A 17,401-nucleotide genomic window follows, 5' to 3' on the forward strand; every position below is an offset into this window, starting at 1 on the left:
CAAACAAATGACAACACAACACCCTGTGAGACAGCATTGCTATTATTACCCGGTTTCAAAGGGGAGGAATGTGACTCAGGGGCCCTTGGGAAGACCCAGAACTGGTTCTCAAACCTCAAACCTGCACATCGTGGTCCTTCCTGCTCCGTGACCGTGTCCAGCGGGTGAGCTGGGAGTGAGGGGCCGACAGGGTCCGATCTGTAGTTGAGAGGAACCGATCACTCTGGCTGCTGTGTACGGGAGGGGGTGCCAGGGAAGGGGTGCCAGAGAGGGGGTGAGCTGGAGAAAGGGGAGACTCAGACGGTGTCATGTTGTCATAACAACAGGAATGAAACCAGACTGGGGCCTGGGCATGGAAGACAGGGGGCAGCCTGGGACATACCAGTGAGTTAAGAGGTGGAATTGCTGGAACCTGGCGGCTCCTGCGAGGATGAGGGGAGGGGACTGAGAGGAGGGAGAGGTCAAACCTGAGGCCGACATTTGGGTTTGGAGACTGAGGATCGAATTCCCTGTATGTCTAGGGTGTGGAGGTGTATGAGGCCCCTGGGAACCCGCACCATCTGAGGCAGCTGGGCCAGTTAAGGGGCTTGGGTTGGAGGGTCAGGTGGCCCCAGGCTTGGGGACAAGTTGCTTAAGCGTCTTGCACTTTATCTGTGAGATGTAAAAATAGGCTTTCGAAAAAGAGAAGTTATTGATGGAAAACGGGTTCAGTCAATGGAGATTGTAATCAGATTTGCTCAGAGGATTGATCTGAGGATGAAATAAGCTAACGCTGTTGAGCCCTGGGCGAGGCGATAATGGTGCGAGCTCACACTTCCTCAGCACCACACTCCGCCCTCGTGCACACGACTTAGTAAGACCTCCTAGTGGCACCTCGAGGCAAGAAAACGTTATCCCCCTTTCACAGATGAGGATGCAGGGGGATGAAACCTCTTTAAAGCTCCGAGACGCTTTGCGCCGGAATTAACTTTACCCCCACATGGCAGATAAAGAAATAAAGCCCGCACCAGGCCAGGGGGGCAGCTCAGTGAGGGCGTGAACATACCTGGAAAGGTGGGGCCAGGCTCAGAGCCTGGGCAACCTGGCCCTGGCCGCCCCAGGACCTAGAGCCAGGCTGGGCGCTGCCCCCCTGTGGAGTGGATGGCCCCGCGTGAGAGTGGCCGACCGGGGTGTCCTGGGGTCCGAGCACAGCCTCTCCTGACCACCGTGGGGTCTTTCTTCTGTCTGTCCCCAGCCTCCGGCCGCTCCCACCCAGCCAGCCCCAGCCCGCCGGGGCCCCCGGCCGGCCCGGTGCTGCCGATCAGCTACCGGCTGTCCCACACGCGGCTGGCCTTCTTCCTGCGGGAGGCGCGGCCGCTGCCGCCCGCGCTGGCCAATGGCTCCCTGCAGCGCTCGGAGCCCTTCGTGGTGTTCCAGACCAAGGAGCTGCCCGTCCTCAACGTCTCCCTGGGGCCCTTCAGCACCAGCCAGGTGGTGGCCCGCGAGCTCCTGCAGCCGTCCAGCACCCTGGACATCCCCGAGCGCCTCACGGTCAACTGGAAGGTGCGAGCCTTCATCGTCCGCGCCCGTGTGCCCGCCTCGCAGCCTGTGGCCCAGGTGCTGTTCTACGTAGCCGGCCGGGACTGGGACGACTTCGGCGTCACGGAGCGGCTGCCCTGTGTCCGCCTGCATGCCTTCCGAGACGCCCGGGAGGTCAAGAGCTCCTGCCGCCTCAGCGGGGCCCTGGCCGCCTGTCTTGTGCGGGCTGAGCTGCCCCTGGCCTGGTTCGGGCCCCCTGCCCCGGCCGCACCGCCCACCGCCCGACGCAAGTCTCTGGAGGGGCTGGAGCCCGAGTCGGCAGGAGAGAGCCAGCAGGCTGAGCTGTACTACACTCTCCACGCGCCAGATGCCTCGGGGGGCTGTGGGGGCACCTGGCGGGGGGCTGGGGCCGGAGTGGGGGCCCGGGCGGAGAGCCCTACCCAGCACCCGCTGCTGCGCATAGGGAGCATCAGCCTGTTCCGCCCGCCCCCCAGGAGGACCCTGCAGGAGCACAGGCTGGACAGCAACCTGATGATCCGCCTGCCCGACCGGCCCCTCAAGCCGGGGGAAGTGCTCAGCATCCTCCTCTACCTGGCCCCCAACTCCTCCTCCCCCTCCCGCCCCAGCGTGGAGCATTTCACACTCAGGTAGGCGCTCATGGGTCAGGGTCTGGCTTCCCTCTGTAGGGCCTCACAGGCCTGCCTGTCCAGCCTCCTAATCCCAGCTCTTCCACTATCACTCGATCGACCTCAGGAAGACATGTCACTTATTTGAGCCCCAGTGGTCTCATCTGTCTAGTGGTGACAGAAATCCCCACCCTGTTTCCGTATCTCACAGAAATGACATCCCGGTAAAGGAGAAATGTCCGTTTTCCCCAGCACGGACGTCCAAAAGGAGAGAACTGGGGCTGGAAGGGCCCTTAGATGTTAGCTGGCGCAAAACTCCCATTTCACAGATGAGGAGACTGAGGCCAAAGCGGAGAAATGGAGATCAGAGAGCAGCTCCTTGCTGGGAGCCAAAGGATGAGCAGGAGTGTGTGTTTGTGTGTGTGTGTGTTGGGACATTTGTCCAGTCCTAGAGTCAGGAGAAAGCTTCAGGAGATCCAGCTCTTTCTGTAGCCTGAGGAGGATACGGCTCACCATTCAGAAATGCCTTAAATAGAATCATGTCCCCACAAAACCTGAAGACAGCTCACAGTAGGCATCCATGGTTTGAGCCACGTTGGAGGATTCATAGGAAAGGCCCCACCAAAACGCTCCCTGCTACCCCAAGCAAGAGGACCTGAAACATGACAGTTAGCTTCTGACTTCTTTAAGTCTTGCCCCCTCTCCTGAGTGAACTTAAAGCTCAAATATTTCAGGAAAGGATCATACCTGACTCAGCGATTGATACCTGAATGTGAATAGGAGTTAAGTCAGTCACCAGAGATCTTGGGCTGCATTAATAGGAATAGCGCATGTAGAAGAATTAGGGAGGTGATGACCATTCTGCTTCAGTCGGCATTCGTTAGAGCACAGCTGAAGTATTGTACGTAGTATAGGACCCTACACCATATATGTTCAGTGTCTCGAGGGGGTGGCTGGGATACAAGTGACTTGAAACTCTGGGAAAAGCAGCGAGTAGAGGAACTAGAGATGTCAGGCCCAGAGAAAAGAGAGCTCAGAAACCTGCTCACCTTCCCAGCTTTCTGAAGAGCGGCTATAACCAAGAGCAGAGATGTTCTCTCTTGCCCCGGCAGAACCCATAGTTGTCATATTCCCGCTAAACATAGGGAAGGGGTTCCAGTCTTTAGGGGCTCCCTGAAAATAGAATGGGGGTGTGCGGAAGCAGCGAGGCCCTTGTTGCCACGGCGTGTAAGGAGCGGTAGGGCAAGGCTTAGCAGAGATAGGGCGGAGCTGACTGCAGCTTCCACTGAGGGTCAGGGTTTGTAGCTACGTGATACCATACTCCCCAGATTAGTCTCAGCTTTGAGTCTGGGGCCCAGGGTGACTGACTCACCTCCTTCAGCCCCAGCCTAGGGGCCGTGACCAGGCAGGCAGTCGTTGGGCCCCAGGCTGACTCTCTCCTCCTCCTTCCTCCCTCTTTGTCCCAGGGTGAAGGCCAAGAAGGGCGTGACCCTTTTAGGCACCAAGTCACGGAGTGGCCAGTGGCACGTGACCTCGGAGCTGCTGACTGGGGCAAAGCACTCAACGGCCACCGTGGATGTGGCCTGGGCCCAGGGCTCACCCCTGCCCCCGTGGTGAGCCGAGGTGGCACCTCTGCCCACCTTTCTGCAGGACAGGCCCCTGGGGGGTGGGGGAGTCCTTGGTGGCGGAGGCCAGGCTTGTGGGAGGGCTGGGCTTAGTCTGTGGGGGCTCTGAGTCCAGGCGGGGCACCTCGAGTGGCTGGAGGAGGTTCAGAGGGCCCCAGGGCCAGGCTGCCGAGAGGGGCTGGAGTTCCAGAGCTCCGGAGCCGCTCCCAGCTCTCCTTCCTCTCTGGCTCTCCTTCCTTCCTGCCCTGGCAGGGAGGGCCAGGGGCCCCTGGAGATCCTGCAGCTGGACTTTGAGATGGAGAACTTCACCAGCCAGTCGGTCAAGCGGAGGATCATGTGGCACATCGACTACCGCGGCCATGGCGCTCTGCCCGACCTGGAACGGGCAGTGACTGAGCTGACGGTCATCCAACGGGATGTGCAAGCCATCCTGCCCCTGGCCATGGTGAGCAGGGCGGGGGCCGGGCCGGTGGGTGCGTGTGTCCATCGTGGATGCGTGTGTCCATCGTGGATGCTTGTGTCCATCGTGGATGCGTGTGTCCATCGTGGATGCATCGTGGATGCGTGTGTGATGGGAATGTGCACGGCTCAGTGTGCGTATAGGTCAGTGCACATGTGCCTGTGAGCCAGTGTCTGCGTGTATGATTGTCTCCTGGACCATGTAAACATGTGTGTGTGTGTGTGTGTATGTGTGTGTATATATATATGTGTGTGTGTATGTGTGTGTATGTGTGTATATATGTGTGTGTGTGTATGTGTGTGTGTGTGTGTGTGTATGTGTGTGTGTGTGTGTGTGTGTGTATGTGTGTGTGTGTGTATGTGTGTGTGTGTGTATGTGTGTGTGTGTGTGTGTGTGTGTGTGTGTGTGTATATATATGTGTGTGTGTATGTGTGTGTGTGTGTGTGTATATATGTGTGTGTGTGTGTGTATGTGTGTGTGTGTGTGTGTGTGTATGTGTGTGTGTATATATATGTGTGTGTGTGTGTGTATGTGTGTGTGTGTGTGTGTGTGTGTGTGTGTGTGTGTGTATATGTGTGTGTGTGTGTGTACGCACGCACTCACAGGAGGCAGGCAGCACTCCACCTGGTGCTGGAGTAGGACAGCAGATGCTGAGGGGGACTGAGCGGGGAGAAGTCACCCATGGAGGGGCCACTCGGGGGATGTTTCCTGGAGGAGGTGGCCATGCAGTTGAACCTTGAAGGCCGTGTGGGGGAAGGGCTCATACAATCAGGGAAGGTGAGGAGGGTGCTTTAGTCAGGGGACCATGCAGACAGAAGGTGCAGTGATGGGAATGTGAGTGGTTGGTCCAAGGGAGCAATGGGTTTAGGAAGAGGGCATTGGGGTGATAAGGCTGGGATGATGGGCTGGGGCCAGCCCAGGAGCACCTTGAATGGCCAGACAAATGCGCTGGACTTTCCTCAGCAAGTCCTGGGGAGCATGGAAGGCCTGGAGAGAAGATGGGAGGGCCCTGGGAATGGTTGTTTTTTGGCAGCAGAGGGAGGTAGACCATGGGAGCTACTGCAGAAGACCAAGCGAGCTGAGCATCTGAGAAGGTGCGAGGCTGGGTGGACGCACCTCCCTGCACATGTGCGCACGTGTCCCCATGGAAGGGTGCACACCTGACAAGTGGGGGCAGTCGGGAGCCAGGGCCTTGGCTGGCATGTCCTGGTAGAGGAGGGATCTGCAAGCACCTGGCTCAGCAGAGCCCCACCCCCCACTCCTCTCCACAGGACACAGAGATCATCAACACGGCCATCCTGACTGGCCGGACGGTGGCCATCCCTGTCAAAGTCATTGCCATCGAAGTGACCGGCCTCGTCCTAGATGTCTCTGCCCTGGTGGAATGTGAGTCTGACAACGAGGACATCATCAAGGTGAGCTTCCTGAAGGTGGGGCCCCTGGGAAGAAGGCCTTAGACCTTCGAGGGGAGGGGAGCCCCAAGCCAGAGGGGCGTTCACGTCCCGTGTAGGTTCCCTCGGCAGGCAAGAAGACTTGGGATTGGGAGCAGGAGTGGGAAAGAGCTGTGGGCATCCCTCGTTCAGCCTGAGTGGGGTGAGGGAAAGCCCTGGGCACTGCCCTGCCAGCCCTGGAGGGCTGCCTGTAGGAATGGGGAAGAGACTGCCTGCAGACCATGCGGAGAAGGCAACATTGACAACTTGAAGTCAATCCAATCTGGCAAGAGGTTCTGGAGCCCCTGGTGTGTGGCAGACACTGGGCAAGGCAACGAGGGGGCGGGGGGGGGGGGGGCCCTCAGAGACATGCTCTGAACCTGGATGCTGGCTCCGAATGGAAAAGACCCAGCACAGGGAGGAAGCTTCCAGAAGCATGTGAGTTAGGCCAGGAGTGAGCGTTGTACAAGGAAGGACCCCTCTGGGCACACACCCCAACCTCCTCCAACTCCCAAAGGCCCCTCCCTGAGCTCCTCCCCAGAGACTCCCTCCTCCCCCCCCCGCCCTGGGTCCTCCATGGCCTAGCAAAAAGGGTATTGATCTGACTCAAATGGCCCAGTTGCCACCTCCCCAGGAGGGCCTCCAGATTTGCCCCTTCCCCTGGCCTTGGACAGTGGTCAGAGGCAGTAGAGCGGGCAGTAATGCAGGAGGGTGTCCAGCCAGCAGTTCGACTCTGGAATCTGTTCCCTGTTCTCGTCAATCTTCCAGCTTGAAGGAGAGCGGGAGGAGAGGGATGGGGGTGGGCTCCCTCTGGCTCCCTGGGGCTAACCTAGCGTGCACGCTCTCTCTCCAAACTCTGCCCTGGGTCCCTCCAGGTCTGGGAGGCTGGAGCTCACCTTGGCTATCCCCCATCCAAGAAGAAGTCCTTCCAAGTGCGCTAGAGCAGATGGCGTGGTCCCCCACCCCCATCACCTCCTGGGAGTAGAAGCCTTGGCCAGGCCCACGGGCCCTCCACAGCTGGCAGCTGGCGCAGGAAGAATGGGCCTGCTCCCAAGAGCCCTGCACCTTTCTCTGCTGCCCAGACACCCCCACCCCAGCCCCAGAGGGACCAGAACAAAGTCGTGATGGCTGAGATACCAAAGGGAATTAGCGAAGATTCTAAATGGAACTTGTTTCCGTTCTCAATGAAATACACTCGAGTTGGAGTCTGCCAACATTCTAAGTGGAATTTGCCAGCCTTCAGATGGGATGCTCTGCCTCCCGAAGTGGGAAATGAGCATCGCTGGCAGGGCTGCGGTCCCACTCCCCCCTCCCGCCCCTCCGAGACGGTTAAGAGAGCGAGCAGGAGTTTGGGACGCCCTGGGCTCATCTCCACAAATGAGCTCCAGCCCAGCACCTCCCCGCCCGTGCCCTCCCCGCCCCCCCCCCGCCCCCGCCCGGGGCCTTCAGGGTGTGATCAGCCCACAGGCCGCATCCAAACGTGAGCATGTGCGCCCACGGGCGTGCACCAGCTGGCACCTAAATACGCGGCACACAGTGTTCCACGCAGGTGTGTGGGGGCGCATGTAACACGTACACCCGTCTGCATCTGTCCTGAAGGACTGGCGGCGACACCTTTGTGAGTGGGCACAGGTCTCCGCCCCCCAGAGGTGTTCAGCAGGCCCATGCCCATCCGGGGAAGCTCTAAGATGCAAGTTGGTATCCAGAGGGGCATGCACTTGCAAAAGCTGCAGCCCGTGGTGGCAGTCATCCGCCGGTCTGGGCTTGAGGTCCTCTGGTCCTGATTTTCCCTCTCTCCTTCCCTCACTCCCTCCCCAGGCTGGAGCAGCCCCCTCGCCTGGAATTAACCAGAGCCGGTTTCCTGGGACTGCTGCTCCAGAGGGGCCCAGGAGGAGCCAAGTCCTGCCCTTCACCGCCCCCCCCCCCCCACTTGACCTCCGCCTGGCTCAGTGCAGCACCTGTGTCCTGCTCAGGACAGGCTGCGCTTCGGTGCAGTGAAGGGCTCTACCTGCCGGCACCTGCCCAGGTAGTCATGGGGGGAGGCGAGCCAGTCCGGAGGACGCTCAGCCTGAAGCCTCCTCTGAGGTGTGATCCGTGGCCCCAGAAGCTGCCCCTTGTGAAGGCATTTGCATCCACCTCCCACAGTAGCCCCTGAGAGATGATCTCTGGAAACACAGGATGGAGGCGGGGACACAGAAGCCGACACCTCCCCGTGGAATTAAATGAGGAGGTGCCTTCTCCCCCCTGCCCCCTCCCCTTCAGCCTCACGTGACTGGTACTTTCTCTCTCCAACAGCCTCTGGCCCTGCTTGTCAGACTGCAGTTCCTTGCACTGTCCCGCAGGATGCCCTGTAGGGCAAGACATGCCAACCAACCTCCCTCCCCTCCCCAGGTATCCAGCAGCTGTGACTACGTGTTTGTTAGCGGAAAGGAGTCTCGCGGGTCCATGAATGCCAGGGTCACCTTCCGCTACGACGTCCTCAGTGCCCCCCTGGAAATGACAGTCTGGGTCCCCAAGCTGCCCCTGCACATCGAGCTCTCGGACGCCCGCCTCAGCCAAGTGAAGGGCTGGAGGGTACCCATCCTCCCCGACCGGAGGTACAGCCCCTCCACACACGGCAGATACTCGGGACACTCGCGGGTGACACAGCCCTGGCACACAGTCTGACCTGCATGTGTGCCTAAGGGCCGCGATGTACACGGTCTGCGGGCTGGTTATGCACTCAACAAATTTTTACTGAGCACCTCCTATGTGCCAGGCACTGGCGGGTGCTTGAGATGCGAGATGAATGTGGCCAGTGCCTTACTCGGCCAAGTTCTGGGTCCACCAGGGAAGCCATCATGTATATGCCACAGAGCACGGCGGATGCAGGAAGCAGGGAATTGAGTGGCACAAAGGAGAGAACCACCTCTCTCTCTGGGAAAAGTCAAGGCAGGCTTCCTGGAAGAGGTGATTCTTGAGCTAAGTCTAAAAGGATGAGTGGAAAGGAGTTGTCTGGGGAACAGGGTGAGAGACCAGTCTAACAGCAGACAAAATGGAGCAGACACAGTAACACAGGAGCACACACAGCTGCACCCACGTGCCCCAGCTTGGGCATGCCGAGGCACATCAGCTGGGCACACACTAACTCACATTGGGTCCGCTCTCTGGGGGGCAGGCTCACACACCTGAGTACCCAACTGCGGGGCATGGCCATCTGTACTCAGCGCACCCCACTCACCCACCATGGCTGCTAGAGAGAAAAGCCAGCAGGAAAAAGGAGGAGGGGCCGGGCTAGGGAGAGGAGCAGGCGGCCGAGTGAGACTTGGGCTCAGTTCAGTTCTGCAGGATTTGGGAAAGCAAGGCCGGGTGGACCAGAGCCTCTTGAACTTGAACGAGCACACGGCTCACCTGCAGATCCTGTCCGTTGCACATGTATTTTGGACCAGCTCCTGGGTGATGCTGATGCCGCTTTGAGTAGTGAGGACGCAGTAAACTCTGAAGCCAGACAACCAGTTTGAGAACTGACCTCTGCTCTTTACCAGCTGGGCAACCGCGGGCTATGCACATAACCTCTCCATGCCTCCGTTTCCTCATCTGTAAAATGGGCACATTAACACTTACCTCACAGGACTGTGGTGAGGATTGGATTTGTTAACAGGTAAAAGCACCCTCTGTGTGGATGAATATTCTAGTGCTTGGTTCTTCTAAGCACTAGCAAAGCAGTAGCCACACGGTGACTCCCTTGCTTTTTGCATTGTGGGTGATTCTGAGTAGGCTGAGCATTCCCCAGACCATCACGTCCTGGGTCCCTTCTGCTCACCAGCTCTTCCTTCAGTTTTTCTCTCTCCTTTTTGCATTTCACTATGAGCAGCAAGAGAAACCCAAGCCGCCCCTTCAACACTTGGCTTGTGAATCTCGGCTAAGCATCCAGGTTGATCACTTGCAAGTTCTGTTTGCCACACAGCAAAGGACGAGCCAGCCGGCTCCTGGCACCCCGTAAAGGGATCGCCTTTGCTCCGGCGCAGAGCTGAGAGCAGGGCCAGGCTCACGCTCAGCGCTGAAAAGAGGTCGCACTCCTTAGGGTTTGATGCCAGCTTTTCGCAGGCGTGGGGGAAGCCAAGTGAAGGCAGAGAGACCAGGGAGGGCCAAGAAGGTGCCTTTCTAGGAGGGAAGAGCCTGGGCCTCCCAGCTCCACACTGGTCAGGAACAGGAGTGAGCCAGGGACAAGGCTCGCTATTTGCACACGGCCATCCACGGGAGCACGGGAGCAGCTAGCAGGGCCAGGGGAGGGAGGGGCTGGTGCAGGTCACTGATCCGGTGCCCCCACCCAGGTCAGCCCGGGAGAGCGAGGACGAGGACGAGGAGGAGGAGGAGCGGCGGCAGAGCAGCAGCCGCGGCTGCGCCCTGCAGTACCAGCACGCCACGCTGCAGGTCTTCACCCAGTTCCACACGACCTCGTCCGAGGGCACCGACCAGGTGGTCACCATGCTGGGCCCGGACTGGCTGGTGGAGGTCACCGACCTGGTCAGCGACTTCATGCGGGTGGGTGACCCCCGCGTGGCACGCCTGGTAGACAGCAGCACGCTGGCAGGCCTGGAGCCGGGCACCACCCCCTTCAAGGTAGGCACAAGGGCAGTGCCAGGAGCCCTGTTTACCTGTGGGCAGAGGATGCAGACCTTCTTAGGAAAGGAATTCCAGGGTCTCGGCCCCCAAAACACACTTTTTTCCCTGCCTGCGCCTCTGCCTGATGTTCCACCATCAGAGGCCAAGGCCCTTTAGCTTCACCGTGGTGAAGGTTCTCCCTCCACGCCTGACCAGTACTATCAACCTTGCACCACCGCGTGGTCCCTGAGAGCAGGTGCGGGCTCAGGCAGCTAGAGGCCCGGAGAAGAAGTTCAGGAGCTAGGAACTCAACTCTGACCTCCTTGACATTTGCCCGAGTGGAAATCCTCCACCTGAGAGATGGTGAACAGTGACCCGTGGGCTGGAATCTGCTTGTACAAACCATCGATCCTACATTTGAAAATGAGAAAGCTTCTCATTGTTTAGAAAACCAGATTTCTGGTTTTACAAAATATAAATCTGGCAACACCGGGCCTGCCTTCCCACCTGGGAATACGCTGCTAGAGTCAGTACTGGTGCCCCCTTCCCATGAGCATGAGTTCTCCCGTTGGCCACAGTCCCCACCACTCCCTTTCGTCTCCCTCACATTGAGGTTGGAATATCAGTTGCTATTTCTCACTGTGCGGGCCTGTTGTTTTCCTTTACATCTGCCCATCTCTCTCATCTGTGCTCCTGCAAGCCCCTCATGCCCCCCGCCCCCACAAGAGACCCCTGGACCCTGGTTCCCAGGTGCAAATCTAAGGCAGAGCCTCCCAGCCTGCCCCGCCCCCTGGACCTCTCTTCCGGTGTCACCGGGACTCCCCCCGATGGGTGATCCTGGGGTCCTGCTTTCCTGGCCTTCGCCCACCCCGCCCCTCTCTGCCTCAGGTGGTGTCCCCACTGACGGAGTCTGTGCTCGGGGAGACACTGCTGACCGTGACAGAGGAGAAGGTCAGCATCACACAGCTGCAGGCCCAGGTGGTGGCCAGCCTCGCCCTCTCCCTTCGGCCAAGCCCCGGGAGCAGCCACACCATCCTGGCCACCGCTGCTGCCCAGCAAACCCTCAGCTTCCTCAAGCAGGTAACTGGGTGCCCCGCCTACCAGCCTGGGGCTTGGAGTGTAGAAGGAGGGCTTGCGGGCTCTGGCTTGCCCGTGTGCCACGAGCGCCCCAAAATTAGGGCGTTGGGCAATGGAAGATCTCTCTACCCTCCATGCCCTGTGTGCCTGCTCCACCCCACCCCACTGCGGTCTGCACGGGGAGTCTGGCCAAGGTCTCGCTTTCTGCACCTGCCACCTGAGGTCTTACTGCTAAGGGTTCCCCCTCCCAGATTCTCAGAGGGCCCATCAGCTCTGCCTGTACCCCAGGAATTACACTTACCTATTTCTGGAGCTTCAGCTACAGCCCACCTCACCCCCTTAAATGCCAGGACACTGGCTGCCGGCAAAGAAGGAAAGGTGACAGGCAGAAGCCCAGGGAATGAGAAGGCGGGTGTTGAGCACCAAGCCAGGAGTCAGGAGCCAGAAGCCAGCTGCCTCCACTCGCTCCCTGACCCCAGGCCAATCCCTTTTCTCTTGGCCCTACTTTCTCACCTGCAGGGAGGCCAGCGTAACCAACAGGGGAAATGGGTTTGGCATGTGTCCTCAATCTCCAAGTGTCGGATGGGGGTGATCCCAGGGGCAGGCATGGAGAAGTGGAGTAACTGCTGCAGCAAAAGGGACTTGAGTGAGACCCAAGGCAGAACTTACCTTTAGCTCATCCAGGGGAGAAAGGTGAGGTGGGCAGAGGAATTCTCAAGGCAGCAGGAGGCCACCATGTGCCCTGGACCCTCTTCACCACCTCCCAGTCAGTCATTCCTGAGCACCTGCCACCTGCCAGGCACATCCAGCCCTGGGAGTCCAGCCGGGAGCCAGACACCTGGGTCCCTGCCCTCACAAAGCTCATCCAACAGGGAAGCCAGCCCGGACCAGCCTCTGACTCCTCTCCCCTTCTCCTCTCCCCTTCTCCTCCTCCTCCAGGAAGCCCTCCTGAGCCTCTGGCTCTCCTACAGTGACGGCACCACAGCTCCACTCTCCCTCTACAGCCCCCGGGACTACGGGCTGCTGGTGAGCAGCCTGGACGAGCGGGTGGCTACGGTGACCCAGGACCGGGCCTTCCCGCTGGTGGTGGCTGAGGCGGAGGGGGCAGGGCAGCTGCTCCGCGCGGAGCTCACCATCGCTGAGAGCTGCCAGAAGACCAAGCGCAAGAGCGTCCTGGCTACGACCCCCGTGGGCCTGCGGGTGCACTTTGGGCGGGAGGAGGAGGACCCCACCTACGACTACCCAGGCCCCAGCCAACCGGGGCCGGGTGGGGGCGAGGACGAAGCCCGGGGAGCCGGCCCTCCGGGCACGGGGATGTCCCCACCCGAGGCTCCGGGGCCGGTCACCGCCAGCCCAGCGATGCCACCCACAGAAGATTTCCTGCCGCTGCCCACGGGCCCCCAGCGGGGGCTGACGGACCTGGAGATCGGCATGTACGCACTGCTGGGCGTCTTCTGCCTCGCCATCCTCGTCTTCCTCATTAACTGCGTGGTCTTCGTGCTGCGCTACCGGCACAAGCGCATCCCGCCCGAGGGCCAGACCAGCACGGACCACTCCCACCACTGGGTGTTCCTGGGCAACGGGCAGCCGCTGCGGGCGCAGGGGGAGCTGTCGCCACCGGCCGGCAACCCGCTGGAGACCGTGCCCGCCTGCTGCCACGGCGACCACCACAGCAGCGGCAGCTCGCAGACCAGTGTCCAGAGTCAGGTGCATGGGCGGGGCGACGGCTCCTCGGGCGGCTCGGCCCGGGACCAGGCCGAGGACCCCGCCAGCTCGCCCACGTCCAAGCGCAAGCGGGTCAAGTTCACCACCTTCACCACGCTGCCCACGGAGGAGCTGGCCTATGACTCGGTGCCCGCCGGCGAAGAGGAGGAGGACGACGAAGAGGACCTGGGTTGGGGCTGCCCGGATGTGGCAAGCACCACGCGGCCTGCTGCACCCCCAAACTACATGCGCAGAAACAAAGAGATGGCGTAGAGGCGCCGTCCCCCGGGGGGTGGGCTCTGTGTGGGACAGGGCCAGGACCCCTGCTCGCCCGGGCTGCTGGCGGAGGACGTGGATGTTAAAGGCCCTGCCCCTGCAGCTTTGCTCTCTGCAGGCGCCGCCTCCCTCACCGCCCCCCACCCCCCAAGCTGCCTCACAGGGTTCCCTCTCTGCTGCCGCAGGTGGGGGGCCCCTTTGGGAGCTCGCTAGGAGGAGGCAAGCCCCGCCCTCCTACCTTTTCCAAACCTCCTCCCATCCAAGACAGCCTGCCCCAGGAGCGAGGCGAGGTGGGCCCGCTCTGTGAGCCGCCCCTGCCTCCCACGTCCCCGGGGTCCCCCCTGTGCTGGGGGGATCTGTGGGGTCTTGTGTCACAAGCTGCACAAAGACTTTTCTCAAACCACTATTCAGGGATTTCTGTCCTGCAGGGCGGGGAGGCAGCAGCTGCCTGCCCTGCCGAGGATCTTGCTGTGGACAAAACTTTGGGGAGGTTGGGGGACACGTGTAGCATCTTCTGGCTTTCTGGGACCTCCCAGTCCCTTCCTAGGACCTGGGAGCAGACCCCAGAGGGGTCTGTGGCCAAGCCAGGCACCTTCCTAAGAGCCCAGGGCTCCCTCCTCTGCCCCCAAGGGCTATAGAAGTGGCCGAAAGGGGGAGGAGTCCTCAGCCCACCCCTGGCCAAGCCACAGCCCAGAGCACCATGGTCTGGGTGGGCCCAGGGAGGCCTGCCCCATAGCAAGGCCAGCACTCCGCCTTAGCCCCTCCAGCTCTGCTGGCCTCTCCTCCCTGCTCTGCAGGGGCGACCACCCATCCCCCCAGGAAATGGAATCCGGTGGGAATGGAGGGGGGCACCCACCGAGGAAGCTGTGAAGGACCTGGGGATGGGCAAGGCCGAGGGAGCGGGCGTCTCCCTACCCCATCTCACAGCCACTTTTCTCTCGGGTTCTACCACCACTGTGTCGGGTTTTTTCTTAAATAAATGGAGGCGACCAGATTGGAGGTGGGGGCAGCAGCTCCCAGAGAACAGACAGTGCATGGTGGCTGGCTCCGTGTCTCTGCTTTATGTGCACGCATGCACACTCACCCCACACACCTGTGTACACACATGCACACGTGGGCACAGTAAATGACGTGAGAGAGAAACACGGCTGAGCCCTGCTGCCGTCCTGCTCTTCCCCCTCCAGCATCCAGGGCTCATGGACCTCAGTGCTGGCCCGTTTCTTCCACAGCCTTCAGCCATCCCTTCCGAGGAGGCTCTCCCATCCCCATCCCCATCCCCGCCTCTCAGGGAGGCCTCCCTTCTCCATGGGTTGATGGAGAAAACTTGGTGGTCTCCACGGCAGGAGCCAGGCCGGAGAGAGCCAAGGCTGTTGGGTATGCCCTTCCCACAGGGCCCTTGGCTGGCTCTGGGAGACCGCTCTCGGGCACAGGCAGCAGCCCCTGGGGGCACAGGGGCGCCTGACCTGAGGGGGAGCCTGGCCAGCCTCCAACAGCCTGGAGAGGTGGCTCAGCAACCACCTTGGAGAGGGGAGGAGGCACAGCAACCAGCATCTGGCAGAACGGACCAGGGGCAGGACAGGCTGCACTGGCACCTGGTCCAACCCCTGGGAAACACACCTGCCTCCCACAGGCCTCTGCTCCTCGGCAGGGGCAGCCCTGGGGGCACCGTGAGGATTGGGTGCCTAAGCTCCCTGCATGGCGCCCAGCGGCAGCAAAGCTCCTGGCACAGACAACACATGGAGTTTGCCACCTTCAGGTTGACTTTTCAGGGAAGGTCAGCTCTGTCCAAGATGGACTGGCAACAGGGAATGGGTATAGCTCAGTGGCATGAGGAAGCTACAGGGAAGCCATGGCCAGGGCAGAACCTGGGGCAGAAGTACTGTCCTCGGGTTCCCAGAGCGCCAGACACCTGCTACTCAAATAACCCCGACAGTGACCTCCTAAAGGGGCCCCCTTAACCCTCGGTGCCTAGAATCGGCAAGTGTTCAACAAATGTTTGCCGACTAAAGTCCAAACAAAAACCATAGATGGCCTCCTCACTGTTCTGCATTTGGGGATTTTCTATACCCTGCCATCTCACCACGTGATCAGTGCGGAAGGTCACAATTACAGAGAGAGATGGGGCATAGGTGTGAGTCAAAGAAGAGGGAATATTCTAGCCAGGGTGTGTGCGCATGGGAGGGGGTGCTGGTGCTAAAGTTGGAACACGGTTCCATTTGTTTATGCAACACAGAAAGCTCCTACTATGTGCTAGGCCCTGCCGGGGAGTATGGAAGGAGCCCCAGCTCTGCAGGGAAGATGGGCAAGTCAGCCGACCATCGCCAACTGGGACGATGAATGCTCTCCGTGGTGGCATTGCCCTGGGTTGGTGGGGGACAGCGGAGAGGAGGAAACATTTTCGAACCGGATTTGCTGAGGACGGGGCCAAGGACATTCCAGGAAGGGAGGAGGCCCAGAGGGCGTGCTTTCTCTCGCTTCCCTGTACTCCACACGTGCTTGCCTCCTGCCTGGAGCAGGAGACCCTGGGGATAGGGAAATATGAGCACATCCATGCAAAGGCATGGAGGCCAGAGGGAGTGTATGAGTGCGGGGGAGGAGGGGGTGGTTAGCAAAGATTTGGGAGTCAGGCTCAGACCCGAGGTTCAGATTATCCTCTCCCTGGGGGAAGGAAGGAAGGATGGAAAGGGCGAGGGGCCCCGTGAGGAAGACCCTGCAGCAGGAAGGAGGAGGGCCAGCGCCGCGGGAATGGAGACCTGGTGCGTGGCTGGTTTTCAGCTGCAGACTTTGCCAACTGCTGATTTCCCAGGGGGATGACGGAGAGGAGACTTGAGCTGCTGCCTGGCAGAGACCTTCCCAATGAACCTGGGGGACCTGGCCCCTCCAGGGGAGACAGTGGACGCCGTCATGATGGTATCTGTCTGCATCCAGGCGTTCACACACAGGGACGTGAGGACCCAGAGAGGGTACCACTGGCCGGAAGTTCCACAGCCAACCTAGCGACGGGGCCTGCTGCCCGGCCTGTGATTTGTGTCCCCTTCTCATCATTCCTCACTCCCTGCCCAGATGCCAGGGCTCAGAGGCAATTGCTGGAAACGGCAAGGCCTGACCCCCACGCAGTTCAGGAGGGAGCCGGCGTGGAGGCACGCGGCGGGACATTAGGTTAACAGCCCCTCTGGAATGGCCCTGGCACTGAACTTCTCTTTAAAAATTTGTCTTCAACCCCGAAAACGAATCGAGGGACCTTATAAAGAATAGTTATTGACAGAGAGCTGCTCTGGGAGCACCGGGAACCAGGCCCATGAATCAGCTTGCTGGTAAAATGAGCCTCCTCAGACAGCCAGGGCCGGCGAAGGCAGAGCCGGAGATGTGGACAGTCGGCCGTGAGCCTGCACCAGCCCCCTGCACCAGCCTCCCCACGCCAGCCCCAGACGCAACCCCATGCCCGTCTTCAACAGATAATGGACAAGAACTTCCGATGTGCCCCCTGGAGAGAAGGCTTCTGCTCAGGGAGCCGAGTGGAGAAAATGCACTGAATGGGCCAGAGAAGGAAACTCACTGGCAGTGATGGCAGTTCCTAAGCTGGGAGCAGGGGCTCCCGGGATCTGACTGTGCCTTTGCTGCGGACCTTCCGCCAGTGCATCCCCAGCTCTGGACGCTCGTTGCCACTTCTTACAAACATGCAAGTCACCAGAACGAGGTGTGTCCACTGAGACAATGGAGAGGCCCCGCTGTTTTAGCACCTGTATCGCTAATGAGCGCCTAGAGAGAGAGAGAGGCATCACTACTCCCGTCTTACAGATGAGAAGTCGGGAGCACAGAAAGGGCAAGTAGCGTGCCCGTGGTCTCCAGCTTAGCCGTGACCCAGGAGGCAGCTACCAGCCTACTCTCTCTCTGCTGCATCCTGAAGCCCCATTGACGATTGAAAGGGGATGAGGTTGGAGAGATTCGGAGATGGGAGGGGGTCTCTAAAGACTTGATGCCCTCAGTGATGGGGACCCCCACTTAAGAGTTAATTCATGGTCAGTGTTTGGGGGCAGGTGGAATACCACACGCCCTAAGGCCTCTCTGCCATTGTTAGATGGACTGTGCTCCCTCCCCTCC

At 60.2% G+C, this 17,401-nt stretch overlaps 1 protein-coding gene across 1 annotated transcript; it reads left to right on the top strand.

The window, feature by feature from the left end:
* Positions 1–1,140: 1,140 nt before the first annotated feature.
* On the top strand, positions 1,141–14,316 carry TMEM132E (transmembrane protein 132E). The gene is made up of 8 exons (XM_036342098.1): positions 1,141–2,165; positions 3,611–3,757; positions 4,022–4,214; positions 5,501–5,644; positions 8,051–8,256; positions 9,973–10,261; positions 11,132–11,323; positions 12,260–14,316. Exons 1-8 carry the CDS (start codon positions 1,141–1,143, stop codon positions 13,295–13,297), a joined length of 3,234 nt encoding a protein of 1,077 aa, XP_036197991.1. The 3' UTR covers positions 13,298–14,316.
* The last annotated feature ends 3,085 nt before the right edge of the window (positions 14,317–17,401 follow it).

Source organism: Myotis myotis, unplaced genomic scaffold, assembly GCF_014108235.1.
Source record: "Myotis myotis isolate mMyoMyo1 unplaced genomic scaffold, mMyoMyo1.p scaffold_m19_p_17, whole genome shotgun sequence".
In the NCBI taxonomy this organism is placed as follows: Eukaryota; Metazoa; Chordata; class Mammalia; order Chiroptera; family Vespertilionidae; genus Myotis; species Myotis myotis.

Excerpts from the sequence above, each read along its gene's own strand:
- TMEM132E (XM_036342098.1), top strand. The coding sequence starts at position 1,141 with ATGGCCCCGCGTGAGAGTGGCCGACCGGGGTGTCCTGGGGTCCGAGCA. Across the intron at positions 4,215-5,500 it reads CCATCCTGCCCCTGGCCATG|GACACAGAGATCATCAACAC; the intron begins GTGAGCAGGGCG and ends TCCTCTCCACAG. Across the intron at positions 10,262-11,131 it reads CGGGCACCACCCCCTTCAAG|GTGGTGTCCCCACTGACGGA; the intron begins GTAGGCACAAGG and ends TCTCTGCCTCAG.